The following is a 16,548-nucleotide window of genomic DNA, read 5'->3' as shown; positions in this document are numbered from 1 at the left end:
ATGACACAGTACAGCTTCTAAGACCAGTTTCCAAAGGTCAGAAATGCCCTTGGCTCTTTCTTCCCTCTTCCATGCGGGAGCTTCAGCTTATTTTGCTCAGTTGTTGAAATCAAAAATTCCATTCAGAAATCATAAATACACATTTTTCAGCCACTCCCTAGTTTTATCTCTATCTTTTGTCTAGAGGGGTTTATGAAAGAGGTGCAGAACAATGTCACAGAAAAGCTTTTTTGTGTAACTTTATTTGTACACAGAAATTGAACACAACAAAATCCTGACTTTTCAAATGCTTTGAAGATAAATTCATGAGTTCTCTTACACTTTCTTTTGCTCATTCTTCATTTACCAGTCAGTTCGAGGCGAGGTTGTGATGCGGATCAGGAAGTGGGTGAAGGACACTGAGCCAGGTCATCAGTCAGTTGCTGTGCACTGCAGCTGATGGGGAAAGAAGCACAAGGCCAGCCGCAGGGAGACCTGCCCTGCAGGAATCAGGCTGTCCTGCCTGCAGTGAGCAGAGGATCATGGTCTCTGCACTGTGCCGTTGCCAGACTTGCCAGGGTCACAGTGCTATCTGTATCAGATATGGACAGCCAGTCAGCAGCTGAATTTCGGTGGGTCTCAGCAGTGAATGAGCCCATCCCTGGGGCCATATGGATGTAGCCATTTAGGCCAGCTAACATCCAGACTCAGGACTCTTGTCACAGCTGTAGGGCCCCTAAGCAGTGTCCTAAATGTGTGAGGCTGTGGGAGCCTCAATACAGTTCACTGAGCTCACTCCTGCGTCAGAAGGGCACAGTTCCCACTGGGGCTGAAACCTATCCCAGGCAGTGTTGGCTTTTGGCTCAGAATCAAGTCCAGGCAGTTAAGATCTGTAAAGTCAGGGCTCAAAAGAAGGCCAGATGTTAGCAACAAGAGAAGCAAGGTGCTTCAGGCTCAGGGAGCTGAATAAGCCAGGCTCTCCCCAGTCCTTTTTGTCTGTCAGTCTTTAGTGTTAACTGACCTACTCAAATACATTCCAGTTGGAAAATCATCTGCCTTTAAGAAATCAGACTTTGCCTGGCTCTGGTGACGTGCTTTTAATCCCAGCACTCTGGAGGCAGAGGCAGGACTGGTCTCTATAGTGAGCTCTAGGCCAGCCAAGGCTGTGTATTGAGATCCTATACCAAAAAAGGGAGGGAGGAGTCAGTCAGACTTCAGCTTTTACAAGAGTGGCTTAGCAACCAAAACCTGTTTTTTAAACTCTAAGAGCATCTCCATCTATAGACCACCTCTTGGTTCCCCCTTAAGCAGACCAGTGCATGTTTTCCATAATAGAAAAGATGAGGTACTGCAATTTGTTACATTTCCAGTGCTCTATGCTTCAATTCCAGCCTATGCTGCTGGAAAAGCCAAGGGAGGTGTGTCTCAGTAACAGAATCTTCCTTCAGGTTCCCTTGACCAAGGTCCTACCCCTTACAAAATCATAAGTACCTAGTATTTTGTGTGAATGTTTACCTCACATCTAAGGTGTACTAACCACATAGTACAAGTCCACTAAAAGCCCCTTTTCCACTCTTACCCTCACTGCTGTTTGTTCAAACCCGAGTCCTAAATTCAGCATTTGCTGTGTTGCCTCAGAGCAGCCAGAGATGACCCCGCTGCTGCCACCGTGATGGCAGCCAGGCTGGACATGGCCTGTACCCCTTTTGTCCTCTGCCTTATCGGCCATTTTTCTTCAGCCCTGGGACCTGATTTAATCATTAATCCTACCCCCCACCCACCCCTCTACATGCATGTACACACTCTTAGAGGAGAGGAATGTAAAGTTTAATGTCTGGTCTCGTCTGGAGAATGTTAAGGCCTCATGAGCGGACAGATAAAAACCAAAACTACCCGTGTCGACCGAATTAATATCATTTTCCCATTGCATAGACAGGAAGTCCAGGAACAGCCAGGACCACGCCCCTTCTCCTAGAGGTAAACCCCTTATTTTCAGCTCGCACAGGTGGCAACTTTCTCATGCACCAGAACCTCGGCTGCTGCCCTTGCGGCTCTGTAACCGACCTGTGCACCAAGCTTATCACGCCTTGCCCCTTTCTCTCCTCTTCCCTAGCAGTGCTTCCCAGTGCATCTTGGTCCTGAATCCCACTTGCAGGGTCATCAGAGTACCCAAGGCTATCCCAAGGTTTGGTGATTTCCTAGAAGGAATCACAGCACTTGGCCGTGACTATACAGCAGAAGGAAGGGACATGAGCAAGACAAGCCCCTGAGGTCCTCTCCCAGGAGTGTCACATCACTGCAGTTAACAGCAGACTACTAAGTTCAGGTCCCAGCACCTTTGTCAGGTAGCTTACAACTGCCTGTGACTCCAGCTTTCTTCTAATCTCAGTTGACGCTGCACTCATGCACCTCATGCTCTCGAGTGCACACACACACACATACACACACGTAAAAATGGACTAGAGACACACAGGCAGACATAATGTATAAGCAAAATGTTTAATTTATTTATCATTTTGGCCAAAACTGAGAGAAATTCTCAATCTATCAATACCTAAACAATGTTACAGGTTATAGAAAAGGCAGAAAAATGCAGCCAGTATACATATGCAGGTTTAGTCAGTGTGTTTCAGTTATTTGAACTGGAAGAGAAGGCTTAGCTCCAGGGTTTGAGGGAACTAGTCATTTCTACTGCATACAGTATTTGCTATGGGGAGTTGGAGCTGAAAAACACTTTTTGCCTAAATGTTCAAAGCCTCATATCTATATAGGATCCACTGGACACCTTGCAGCTCCCATGCACAGAGCACTTTAAGATGACATGTGAGATGCTTACTGCCCACAGGGAAGCTCTCGAGAGACCTAGTGTCTGATGTTTTGACTGGGAACTAGCCATTTCTTCACCTTGGCCTACCATGTACCAAAACTACAGACTCCCCGGAGGAAAACTGGTGTTGAGCATAAACCACATTTACAAACAAAAGAGTCACATTGGGGGTTGGGGGAGGTTTGCACTTTTTTTTCCAGTTTGCAAATGAAAAGGAAAAGCTCAAAATTTCTAATTCCTCCTGAACTCTGGAGAAAAAGGGTTTGAAGCAATAGACAAAGGTGTTGATTTTTTTCACATTTGTATACTGATTGATTATGTCATTATAAAAACATATTTCCCCTACAGTAAAATAAAAAATACGAAGAATAATAATTCAGTAGAATAACCAACCTTGGTCTTTCAGCATAAACAGCATAACCAGGTTCAGAGACAGCAAGTTGCTGGGTGATCCCAAGTGTTAATCCTTCTGTCTTGCTCTGGGGATGCCAGGGAAGGACCCTTCATCTAACAGAGGATTAAGAAGTCATAGGCAGTAGCTTCCAGTAGGCCCTAACTTTGATGGAAAGGTCTTCATGGCTATTGACTCAAAATATTACTCTCCCTCCAAGGGAGTCAGAAGGTTTATTCTGAGTCAGGTATAAGTGACCGGGGCCTAGAAGCATTGATTGTCCCAGCATATAAGCAGCTACGTGAAGTTTTATAGCCACAGAAAAAAAAAGAAAACTGCAAATCAGTGCTTTGGTTTTTTTATTTTTTGTTTTGTTTTGTTTTGCTTTGCTTTTACCAAGTGTATTGATGGGGATGTCAGGTTAGAAGAGTTAAAACAAAATGAGGAAATAGGTTATAGGTTCAGATGCTCTCTGATGACATTTGTAGCTTTTGAGTTGGTAGAGACTAATGGCTGCTGAATTTATGCATGCCAAAGATTTTATCTAACAGTTGAAAGGATGTTATGTAACAAGTGAGTGGATGATAAAGGGCTCTGTAGGAGACTAAGGTTAACCCAGGATAACTTGACATTGGACCTGGGAATACTCCAGTTCTACACAGCCATAGACTTCCTTTATTCTCAAGTCAAGGTGTTGACTTTTACTATTCATATATACATATACATTCATATTCATATATACATATATATTCATATACAGGGAATGTGCTAAATAGGTTAGAGCAGTGGTTCCCAACCTTCCTAATGCTGCGACCTTTTAATACAGTTCCTCATGTTGTGGTAACCCCAACCATAACATTATTTTTGTTGCTACTTCCTAACTAATTTGCTACCGTTATGAATTGTAATATAAATATCTGATATGCTACCCCTGTGAAAGTGTCATTGGAGCCCCAAAGGGGTCACAGCCACAGGTTGAGAACCACTTAGTTAGAACCATATGGGAAAAAAAAAGTCTGGGGAAGTGCATGCAAATCAGATGGCAGCTGTCGTGCCCTTTCCTCACACAGCCCTGGGCACACGTGGAGCCACTGAGCAGCAAGAGCAGCGGCTCTCGCAGGAGGTGTGCCTGCATCCCTTCCAGCTGTAGGATAAGTGGCATCTGCTGATGCAGCCATTGGAAACATTTTGTCTCTCTCACTTGACTGAAAGTCATTTTACAGTTAGTACCTTAGGATGTGGTAGCCTTTACTAAAACTGGAAAGAAAGGAGGGATGCTCCCCAGCCTTTTAGAGAAAGGGTACTAGCAGGGATAGCAACTGTCAGTTCTTGAACTATTGTCTTCTGACATGGCAGCAGCCATATTAAATAGTCTAGCCAGAGCTGCCTGTGGAGAAAAACTAAAAACCCTCAGTACATATGATAAGTACCCTAATAAAATATGCTGCCCAGGGGAATGTGCAAATGATTAACTTTGCCTGGGAAAGCATTACCCCAGCAGTTAATTGAAGTTGATGTTCTCAGTTCAGAAAAAGGAGCAGACATGGGTCCCTTATATCTGCCTTGGTTTTGCTCACCTCTAGACAAGAGTTTGGGAGCTCTTTGGTTGTACTTGTTTTGATTCACTTTGCTTTGCTTTTTGAGACTCTGTAGCCCAGGCTCGTCTCTAACTCACCACAGCCTGTATGCCGATTCACAGTAAACTTTGAACACCATGCTACTTTATCTTAAGAACTCAAAGTCTACACTAAGTCTACACTAGGTGCTTGTGAGTAGTCAGCCAAGCTCATTAAGTGACCTCAAGTCATCTCCAATCAAATCAGCCCTGACTGTCCTGTGGCTCCCATTACAAATGGTGCAGTGTGGCTCTTTGCATCCAGAGTTTGATAGCTGAAGTTCAACACTGTTGAATCCGTAAATTACAGAGGTGTTCATATTTAGACTTTTGTTTTCTTTTCCAGTCTTGACTGCCATTGAAGGTACGGCGCACGGGGAGCCCTGCCACTTCCCTTTCCTTTTCCTGGATAAGGAGTATGATGAGTGCACCTCAGACGGGAGGGAAGATGGCAGACTGTGGTGTGCCACAACCTATGACTACAAGACAGATGAGAAGTGGGGCTTCTGCGAAAGTGCGTATTGTTCAAGTGGGGCACGCCCTGTGCTTTAGGGCAGCATTTGGAAGGCATTTTCTAGCTGTCCTCTTCCACATGGGCCAGTGTTATTGACAGGGTCACAGCCTTAAAGAAAGACTGTGAGCCTGTGATGCATTTATTTCAGGCTGTCACTTGTGTCTCACTGATTCACAGGTACTTCTGTAAACCCTTGAGGCAAGCTGTTGAACTAATTAATACAAAAATATTTTGTCAATAATGGAAGCTGAATTAAAAGTAAACCAAAAACTACCTTAACTTAAACACTTAGAGTGAACTATGCTATATGTATGTAACATTTGGCATATGTATATTTAACCACCCTGTGTGTAAGTGTTTCCCTCTTGTAGAAAGCTGTGCCTAGGGGACATAGAATGGAATACCAGATATCATTTCTAATATCACAGCATCCCTAGAAAACAGCATCAAATGTAGGCCGTCTCTAGATACAGGCCAGCATGACTAGTTTAATATGTCAGGTTTTTCTACAAAAGGAGAATCACTTCTATACATAAATAAATACTGACCCGAGTGCCTTATGATGAGTTCTGTATTGTTTAAAATCATGCATTAAAGTAGCAAAAATATTTTTTAGAAATTCACAACAGTTGTCTAGGTTTTTCAGTGGCACATTATTTAGTATGAAAAAGTAGTCAGCTGGACATGAGCTACAGCTTGACAGATAGAGTGCTTGCCTGTCACACGCAAAACCCTGGGATTGGTCCCCAGCACCACATATACTGGGTGTGGTGACACACGCCTTAGTCATAGCACTCTGAACACAGGAGCAAAAGCTCAATGGTATTCTTGGTGACATAGGGAATCTGAAGCCAGGCTGGGCTACATGAAACCCTGTTTCACAAAAAAAAAAAAAAAAAAAAAAGAGAGAAAAAATAATATACTTGAACATTGCATACTGAATTAGATCTATGTTTAATAAAAGTCAGGTTTTAAGATTTTAATTGTATAATTAAATGCTTTTCTAAATGTACAACTTGTGACTTGAATATTGTGGTAGTTTTCTGTTTATTCTTCTCTAATAGTTTTTTGTTATTATTTTAGATGAATTTAGCATTTAATTTGAAATTTTAGTTGAACTGTATTTTAAACAGTCAACAGTACTAGCACAAAAATATCCTGAAAAGAAGTCTGATCTTGCTTTCTCAAAAAGAAAGGGACTTTGATGACTTTATGTTTTTTAGTCGTCTTTTGTCAGTTCAGGGCACATATCAGCTGCTTTTAGAGTCAGTTTTGGGAGTAGTGAAAGATAATTCTCTCTGTGTATTCCTGGGTGACGCGGTGGGTGAGCTTGGTACAGACAACTAAGACCATTCAATGTATGTGTCATTTAATTGTCAGCTGAAGAAGATGCTGCCAAAAGACGACAGATGCAGGAAGCAGAGATGATCTATCAGGCCGGGATGAAGATACTGAATGGAAGCAATAGGAAGAGCCAAAAGAGAGAGTAGGTCCACCCCCAGCACCTGCTCCTCTCAGACAGGCCTTCGCTGAAGCAGTCGTAAGACTGCGCTGCCAGAGACACAGAGATGTCTTAGTCCTGTTGCAAGAAACCTTCAAGTGTTTTTGGCAAACTTGAACTCATTAGGATGAAAAGATTATACAAATTGACCATAAGGCTGAGAAAAATGGCAATAGTAGATTAAAGTTGTAGTCAGTTCTAAGACTTTAGAGTGAATATACTATTCAGAGTCAAAAATAACATAAAATAATCCAAAAGAATTGTTGATTTTTGGTTTTGCTTTGAAATTTTCACCTAGAATGTAACACTCCAAAAGAATTCTAATATTTTATGTCTGCTTAATTTCTGCTGGTTTTCTTAGTCTATGTGTAGAATTAGAAAATTCTGAGTTATTTGAATATTTACCTGACATGATTATAATTTTCTACTGTAAATCTTGTTAACCTACTACTTGGATTTCTCATTCATTGTTAGTGTAATTAGGTCATTTTAAAATATTAGATATAAGGGAAACTGGCCCCTTAGCTAAATCAAACTATCCAGCATGTTTTCTACATATATAAATAACACGAGAAAGTAGAAATAATGTGTGGAAATTTATTATTATACAATAAGGAAATTATGCTTCACTTGGTAATGAAAAATCGTTTAATGGCTGTTCTAAAATCACTGCTGACTCTCTGTTTGATTGCTTCTGTTTAAAGAGCATATCGGTACCTTCAGAAGGCAGCAGGCATGAATCACACCAAAGCCCTGGAGAGAGTGTCCTATGCTCTCTTGTTTGGTGATTACCTCACACAGAATATCCAGGCAGCCAAAGAGATGTTTGAGAAACTGACTGAGGAAGGGTCTCCCAAAGGACAGACTGTAAGTGCGGCTCTTGGTCGTTGTTGGGGTTGGGGTTGATTTGGGGTGGAGGGCATTGTTTATGTGTATGGATGTTTTTCCTCCCTATGTGTCTGTGTACCACTGGTGTGCCTGGAACTCAAGGAGATCAGAAGAGGGCATCCTGTCCCCTGGAACCGGAGTTATAGATGGTTGTGAGACACCTGGTGGGTGTGGGAATCAAACCAAGGTCTTCAGAAAGAGCAGCCAGTGTCTTAACCAAGGTCTAACTTAACCATCTCTCTAGCTCCTGCCCCTTTGTAATGTTTTTAGCATGTATTTTAATAAAGTGTGGGAGAGAGAGAAAGTGTGTGTGTGTGTGTGTGTGTGTGTGTGTGTGTGTGTGTGCGCGCGCGCGTGCGTGCGCATGTGCGCATGTGCCTGTGAGTGCCTGTGTGCACTTGAGTGCAGGAGGCAAGTAACATGAATGCTAAGAACTGAACTCAGGTCCTCTGGAAGACAGCACAAACTCTTAACTGCTGAGCCCTCTCTCCAGGCTCTCTCCAGTACCCAGCAATGGTTGATTCTAATAGCACTTGGTTCTCTGAGCCCTGACTCCTGTCAACAACTATAGAAAACTGAATGACAACATGCCATTTACTTAATTCCTTGGATACTTATTTTCCTTCATCTAAGAAGGTTTATGGTCAATGAAGATAACTTTATAGCTACATCTTACCACAATTTCTTTTGTGTTTTTCAGTATTAAATCTATAGAGAGTGAAATATGAAGAACAATTCTACAGAGCAGCAATTTTGTTTTATCTGAAATTTTTCATCATATTTTCCTCTAAAGTTAACCTTAATTGTTTTATTATGTCTGTGTGTCTGTTAGTATCTGAGCGTGTGTGCATCATCCGTGTGTATGGGTGCTCTAGGATGCCAGGGGACAGTATCAGATCCCTGGGATCAGGAGTTACAGGTGTTTGTAAGCATGCTGACATGGGTACAGTATCTGAACTCTGGTCCTTGTGATAGAGCAGCAAACACACCTAACAGCTAAGCCATCCATCTCTCCAGCCCAATAGTGACATCTTTAAGAAAGAAAGAAAGAAACAAACAAACAAACTGTTTTGGGATGGAGATATAGTCAGGAAAAAGAGTATTTGCCTACCATATGCAAAGCCCTGGGTCCAATCTCCTAGTAGTACACTACACACACACACACACACACACACACACACACACACACACACACACCATCCCTTCAGCCTATATACCCATTATATATTCTTATAGCACTGAGCTCAAAATTTTCTTCATCCTGATTTTTGTTCAGGCAAGTATCCATCACAGTATTACATTGTGGTTGTTATTTCTAACCCAGCCTTTGTCTGATTGGTTGGTTGGGTGCTTGATTTGTTTCTATGTTAGAAGTAGATGCAGTTTGTCTACAGAATGTCCTGCCTGCATTTGTTCTCATCACAGCATCCATTAGTTAATTTTTCTATTACCTGTATTTCCTGTAAGCCAAATACCACAGCTAAAGGCTGGCAAACCTAAGTAACTGGTTTTAGCTAGGATACATTATAGGTGAATTGCAACACCATATTGCACCACATCCATTAATAGCACATCTTGTTATGTTATCAATTAGTACTATAGAGAATACAAAGATTGATACCTAGGCTTAAGAGTCCATCTGATGAGGGGAGGGAGAAATGGCTCAGCTGTTAAGAGCATGGCTGCTCATCCAAAGAACCATGATTCACCTCCCAGCACACACTTCGTGGCTCACAACTGTAACTCCTCTTCTAGTGGTTCCAACATCCTCTCCTGGCCTGCAAGAGGATGTATTACTGTATTACTGTATTACTCATGTGATACACAGATTCAGGCAAAGCACCCATATATATATATACATACACACACACACACACATATCCTATATATATATATATACACACACACACACACATACATACACACACACATATCACCCATATATATATATATATATACACACACACACACACACACACACACACATACATACACACACACACATATGTCCATACATACATTCTTAGGTTTTAGTTTTTTCCTCTAAAATATCATTTCTCTGCCGACCTTGAAAACTTCCTGTTTCCCCCTAACCATAATTGAATGAGCCTTATAAGACAGTCCTCTTAAGGTTTTATACTAACAGGATCATACCCATTATTTCCTGGGAGTATTTAAAGAGTCCACTGTTCTTCTCATTTTTAGTCTCATTTAAACTAAACTAGTTAGGATGCTATCGTAACTGTTCGTCTTTTGTTTCTGAAATGTTTTTCCTTCTTCAGTCAGCTTACATAAATCTATGTACACATATATATTATCCTCAGAAGCATTGATGTCTTTAAGGCAGTGTTGTTCCATTCAGACCCCCGCTAGGCACTCTCTCTGTGGTAATTAGTTTTAGCTGTTGCAGCAATCAGAACCCCCAAATCAGATACTTCTTGCTCTGCCAAATGAGATTGAGCCTTGTATTGCTTTCTTGCAAATGGTGACTCCTGGGCAACAATTGACCTCCTTTGCAACCATATCTCAGATCATAGTCTTAGGTAACTGCAGGGGAGGCTGAAATGTGGGTGAGCATCATAGGCTAATGACTCTCCTGTCCTCTGCCACTCTGCCCTTATCACTTGGGTAATACTACTGACCAACTGCAACCAGGTGCTTCTTTATTTATACATGTTTCACCAAACAGAGACAGACTAATGAGTATCCAAGAAGTACAGATTATGTGTTCAATTTTTCATTACACATCCAGCATTACAAGTTCAGTCACAATTAGAAAATACAGACAGAACAAGTTTTATTATCAACCCTATAACTCCAATTTAGTCTCTAAAAAATGTCTTCTCTAAAGGCCACAGATTGATTATATGACAGCCTGCTTTTAGGTTGGCAGTGTTTGCAGTTTAAAAGCCCTCCAGACAGAAAATTATGAGCAGGTCTTTTTATGACTAGCAAATACTAATCCCTAACTTCTTTTACAATGTGTCTCATCATCCACACTATAAAGTAGGAAGAGTTTATTTCAGTCAACCTATCTTATTTACTGCATGTTATTCCTCCAGGGGTGTACCTTGTCCCACCCCCATCTTTAGACTACACATTCAGAGAGCTCTGAGGGTATTGGAGGAGGAGTCTGTGAACCTGTAACCTATTCTCCTGGCCAGTCAGACTTTGTTATTGTCTCTGTTTACCCTGCACCAATTATACTGTTAGAGTTTGTTCAGGGGCAGACACCCCAAGAAGATTCCTGAAGTAATGGCCTCTTCTAGCTATGTGCTTATCTGTGCTTAATGATCTCCAGGGCATAAAGAAGACTTCCAGATAGAGCCAAGTAAAGTTAATTTTAAGATTTTCCTAAAAAGACTTAGACATCATTTTCCCAGGAAAGGACATAAAATGAATCAATGCAGAAGTCCCCAGCAACACACAGAGACCAAAACCCAAAAGTTAGAGACAGAATGACAGCGGTCACCGTGGTCGGCTCAGCTTTGCTGGAACTGTGACAAGCAACTGTGCTGGCTTCATGATGCCATTTCCAGTGGATATGGCTGCCACTTAACCACTTAGTGTTTCTTCATTCCTGAGATTGCTTGGACACTATTGTCTTGGGAGAATTTTGTCCTTTTCATTCCTCCCTGCAGAGAAAGAAATATGTTGATAGAATGTCACAAAAGGTGTTTTATCTTCATAATGGCTAAAACAAATGAAGTACAAACCATGTTTAAGTGCGGCTGACTTTGTTTTTCTAGCTAATACCTTCTTAACTTTCCTTTAACCTTCCAACTCAACTTGAGTTGTTTAAAGTTGTACTTAGCAGTGTGGTTTATAAAAGGCTGACTAACTGAACCATCCTGCCTAGTTGTCCTCAAATCTTATTTAAAGATCTTTGACTCTTCTCAGTGTGTAAATTGTATGTGTCTTCACCAGAGTAACATACTGGCTCTCCTCCTTTTACCCCAGGGTCTTGGCTTTCTCTACGCTTCTGGGCTTGGTGTTAATTCAAGTCAGGCAAAGGTAATGTTATTGAAGTCTTACTGCACATTAAATTTGGAATTGAATAAACACTGGCCTGTGCTTATTTGTGTATCTGATTTTTCACAGGCTCTTGTATATTATACTTTCGGAGCTCTTGGAGGCAACCTGATAGCCCATATGATTTTGGTAAGTGTGAACTTTAATCTAAGACTACTTACATTAAATGGTAAAATGTATGTTTTCAGTAGCTGTAAGTTTCCTAGCCTTGCTGTGAGATTCTCTTATGATCAAATACTCAGTTGAACATCTACCAGATTCTTGTTAATGGTTATAACACATTGAATCTACATGGGATAAAAGTGTATGTAAATTGGAATTATTTATCAGAAGTATTTTTTGGATTAGATCATCATAGATTTTGCATTTAAATTGATGTCCTACTATCCAAAAGCTGTCCTAATAATGGACACTTACAAGTACCTGTGTATAAGCTGATAGCATTGACCTCTTATGTTGCTTAGTGATGCAGACCTTTCTACCAAATGGGCTAAGTGGCTTAAGTTTCTTACGCACTCAGTTTGGGATAGGTCACATGACATGTGGTGTGCGATGGATACTATGTTTTTAAATGAGTATAAGTTCCTTGTTAACAGGAATGTCCCGGTTGGACTGAATGGACATGAAACTGAAAGTAGGACACATGAAGGGATCTCCACACTTGGTTACTGACAGTACTGACAAGGATAGTCCGGCCAGCTGCGTAAACCATAGATAATTTCAAGGATAATTATTGAGTGGTCGTCAGGGTCAGATTGTCTACCTTGGGTAGACAAAGATAGCCTAAAGAGTAGAATGCTGGGAGTTGATACACAGGGCAGATAGGAATCTAGCAAAATAGCACAACTGGTTCCAGACAGCTCCTTCCTGCTTCATGTTCTCGATAATCAATTGCCCCTCCCTCATTATTCTGTGGTCATTTGTTACTAGTGTGACTGTACCTGCTTCCAGTACACATTTCCTCAGTTTGCCAGTTTATGGTTTGGTATTGGTACACTCACCTCATTCTCGCTGAGATTAAGTCTACAGCAGGGTTGCCGTTGGTTCTGTGTGGAAATTGGTGAGGAGTATGTCCATGTCTCACTCCTGAAGCTCACGGCACTCATCTGGTCGCTCTAGGAAGGTTCTTTTCTCGTGCTTAGCTATAGACTTCTTGTTGGAATATGTGGGTCAGAGAACTGCAGAGTCGGAGTCTGAGTGTGGTTGGCTCTACAGAAACTGTGGTGGTGGAGTCTCACCCGAAGGTGTCTTACAGGGTTACCGCTACTGGGCTGGCATCGGAGTCCTCCAGAGTTGTGAGTCGGCACTGACCCATTATCGTCTTGTTGCCAATCATGGTACCTGTTTTATTTTTCTCTTTCACCCTGGAGGGGAAAATAATGCAATTAATTTTAAATGTATATGTTTTGGTTGTAGTAGTTTAAATACTGAAAATGACTCTTTTAAGTGGGCTTTTAACTGTTTATCAAGAAACACATTTCTTTTACATTTTATTCTTAAATGTTTCGTAGTGGGAATCTAATTTGTTAATGTCTTATTATGCTGCCACCTGCTGACTACTACAGACGTAGCCATCAGCACCGTGTCTGTCAGTGCCTGCCACTGTCGTGGACCTGCTCCTCGATTTCATCTCATACCCTATCTGTCCTTCTCCATCAGTTGCTAGTGATATCTCCCTAACTGGAGGCTCTGTAGTCCAGAGAATACGGCTGCCCGATGAAGTGGAAAACCCGGGGATGAACAGTGGGATGCTGGAAGAAGACCTGATTCAGTATTACCAGTTCCTAGCTGAGAAGGGTGACGTCCAAGCACAGGTGTGTGCTTCAGGGAATGCCTACTGCACTGTCTACTTATCCCAGGAGGGGAGGCAGGCACCCACAGCTGTCAGGAATACTCGTCTTTGCTCTGGGCAATTATTAGCTCTGCTTTAGAACCACCAGTGGATAAATAAGTACTAAGAATGGTTTTAAGGCCCACAGAAGGTAGTATTAAATTAAAACTGTAATGACTGTTACTCATGGAAGTTTTAGTGCGCCTGCCTCATCTGCTTTTCCGGGGTGTATTCTGCTCTACGCGCTCTCTTTTACTTGCTGTCTGGTTACCTTCCTTCTCTACATTCCCTTTCCTCTGCGTTCTTGACCTTGATTTTGATGCCTGCCACTTTTACCTCCTCTGTCCGTGAACACAACGGCCAGGCCTTCCTCGTGTTCCCTAGAGATGACCACTGAGCTCTGCCTCCCACGGCTAGTGGGTAACATGACACCGCTCCCCAGGTGACGCTGAGACACACAGTATGCTTAGCAGGGTCTGATTGTCTCTTGTGAATCCCATTCTCCTTTTATACAGCACACACTAGTTGAAACTTATTCAGATTGCTCTTTCCTCTTGTTTCCATTTCTTCCTCTCTGAGCTTCTCAGATATTTATGTTTGTTGGCTTAAGAGCATCCTTTACTATTTCCTTTAGAGCTTGTTCACTGAATTCCACATCATTTGTCTAAAAGCCTTTTAGGAAGCAGGCTGAGGAGCCAGTAGATGAGGCTGCAGAGGTGTGCGGAGCAGAGCTCATGTGCCCAGAGCCCACGTGCGTCCTAAGTGAGTGTGGCTCCTGCCTGCAGTGTGCTAGAACTCAGAACACAGAGACAGGCTCCCCAGAGTAAGCTGGCTGGCTAGAGTAGCCTTATTGGGGATCTCTGGGGTAAGTTGAGAGAGCCTGCCTCTATGAATAAGATGGAGAGCAGCTGAGGAATTCTAACATCAACCTCGGGCTTCCTCCTGCCTGCAGTTGCACCTGCACACGTGTGCATACACACGTGTGATACTACATCCGCTCACAAACTCGGTATACATATGCAAAAGAGTGCTGTTTGTTTAAAGCGTGCCTCTTTAGCTCTTGGCAGGTCTAAGATAATTGAAAAAGAACACAGACTCGGGATTAAAGACTGGATTTCTCGTCGTGACTGCTGCTGGAGCCGCCTGTGCTCTGACTTTAACTGCATGCCAGATGCTCACTTTCACTTTGGCGTCGTTTTTGTTGCTTTTCAGGTTGGCCTGGGACAGCTGCATCTGCATGGAGGGCGTGGAGTAGAACAGAATCACCAGGTATCCACCCTGTTGTAGGGCTTTCTTTACAGTGTAGCAAAACGTGGTGCTGTGTGTGTGTGTGTGCTTAGCTTGTCAGGCTCATTAACACCTGCCACAAGTGAACTCTCATGACCTACCTGATGGCTGGTAAACACGTGAACACACCTCAGAAGGGCCAGAAAGGTTTCATTTACGGTGTGTGTGTGTGTGTGTGTGTGTGTGTGCACGTGCGTGTGCCTGTGTGTGCCTGTGTCTGTGTCTATGTCTGTGTGTCTGGGTGTGCCTGTTTCGGTATGCCATGTGTGAGCATGTGCTGATACAGAGGCCAGAAAAGGATGTCAGACACCTTGGAGCTTGAGTTACAGGTGGGTGTGAGCCACCAGATGTGGGTGCTGGGAACTGTACTCAGGTCCTGTAGAAGAATGCAGCGTGTGCTCTTAACTGCCAAGCCATCTCTGCAGCCCCGGATTTTATTACTCTTAAACTCAGCTCTTACTACTGCCCTAAACCCACATACACATCTTGACTTTCTTGTTGCTGTTAAATATATGCTAGAAGTGGGTCTGCAGACACCTTTTGGGGCTGGAAAGATGGCTCAGCAGTTAGGAGTACTTGCTGCTCTTACAGGATCCTGAATTCTGTTCTCAGCACCTGTGCCAACAGTTTACAGCTACCCTCACCAGTTCCAGAGGATCTGACACCTCTGATTATCTATACTCAGATATACATACACACACCCAGACACACACAAATACTCATAGTTAAAAATTAATTTTTAAAAAAAAGCAAAATGGAAGCTATAAAAAAGAGTACTTTTTAAAGGATCCTTTCTAGGGCTGAGGAAATGTTATTAGAAATCAAGAGCGGACAACTATTCCCATCTAATCTATAGCTACTCACCAAGTTGTATCTGCTTTCTGTCCTAAAGATGACTGATCTCTTTCCTTCTCTCCATTATTGACACCTGCCACTTGTCTGAATCACCTGCCACCTGCAGTTTCTAGGTGTCGATGTGTCTCTGTAAACACAGTACCCATCCTGTGGTTCACCTAAAATGCTCAGTGCTCTGTGGGTTCCAGTAGCTTAAAGATTTTCCCTTTAACATGACATCCAAGACCCATCCCAGTGTCTGTACCCCTCCAGCCCATTGCTGTCTAAGGCATGAACACACAGAAGTTTCTAAGGTCTTTCAACCTATTGAGAGCCTCTCTTTCTCATGACTTTAAGGGATGTCCCCCCTGTCTGTGGTGACCATCCTACCCAGCCTCCAGAATTCAACACCAACCTGTAATGTCTCCCCATCAACCCGGTCCCCACTCCAGAAAAGACCACATATGACAAAGGATGCCTGAGAATATGTGCTCTTTGTGATTCTTGCCCACGGTAGATTAATTTGTTATATAACTTGTTTTCCTGGCTAGAGCCTAAGTTCAAGAGAGCACAGCCATGTGTACCTTTTACCATTTTATCCAGACCCCAGCAGAAATAGAACTCTTATTTTGCTATCATGCTAACTAACTATACCAAGTAAAGGTGGGTTTTCTTTATTTGGGCAGCTTTTGGCAGCTGCTGTTGTCTCTTGGTCACCAAAATGTATGCTAGATGCTGCTACTTAACAAAAATAATGAGAGCGCAGGATTCTGATAGGCTTTGCCCAGAGCGCTTGCATAGCAAGAACTGGGAGTGTTCTTGTGCTGTGTGCTGTGTGCTGCGGAAGCC

The 16,548-nt window shown here is 42.5% G+C and overlaps 1 protein-coding gene across 2 annotated transcripts in view; it reads left to right on the top strand.

Annotated features, from left to right (window-relative positions):
* Positions 1-16,548, top strand: part of Sel1l (sel-1 suppressor of lin-12-like (C. elegans)) — a 43,115-nt gene that overhangs the window by 10,777 nt on the left and 15,790 nt on the right. Inside the window, exons 4-11 of one of the 2 annotated variants that reach the window (NM_011344.2) lie at positions 5,159-5,176; positions 6,707-6,812; positions 7,532-7,694; positions 11,676-11,729; positions 11,817-11,876; positions 13,003-13,084; positions 13,407-13,561; positions 14,791-14,847. In NM_011344.2, the coding sequence (NP_035474.1) occupies positions 5,159-5,176; positions 6,707-6,812; positions 7,532-7,694; positions 11,676-11,729; positions 11,817-11,876; positions 13,003-13,084; positions 13,407-13,561; positions 14,791-14,847 (695 nt within the window). Of the gene's footprint in view, positions 1-5,158; positions 5,327-6,706; positions 6,813-7,531; positions 7,695-11,675; positions 11,730-11,816; positions 11,877-13,002; positions 13,085-13,406; positions 13,562-14,790; positions 14,848-16,548 lie in introns of both variants that reach the window. The other variant, NM_001039089.1, reaches the window with a different exon arrangement.

Source organism: Mus musculus, chromosome 12 (genome assembly GCF_000001635.26).
Source record: "Mus musculus strain C57BL/6J chromosome 12, GRCm38.p6 C57BL/6J".
NCBI lineage: Eukaryota > Metazoa > Chordata > Mammalia > Rodentia > Muridae > Mus > Mus musculus.
Note: the sequence above shows the minus strand (reverse complement) of the source record. Positions and strands in the feature narration are given on the sequence as shown.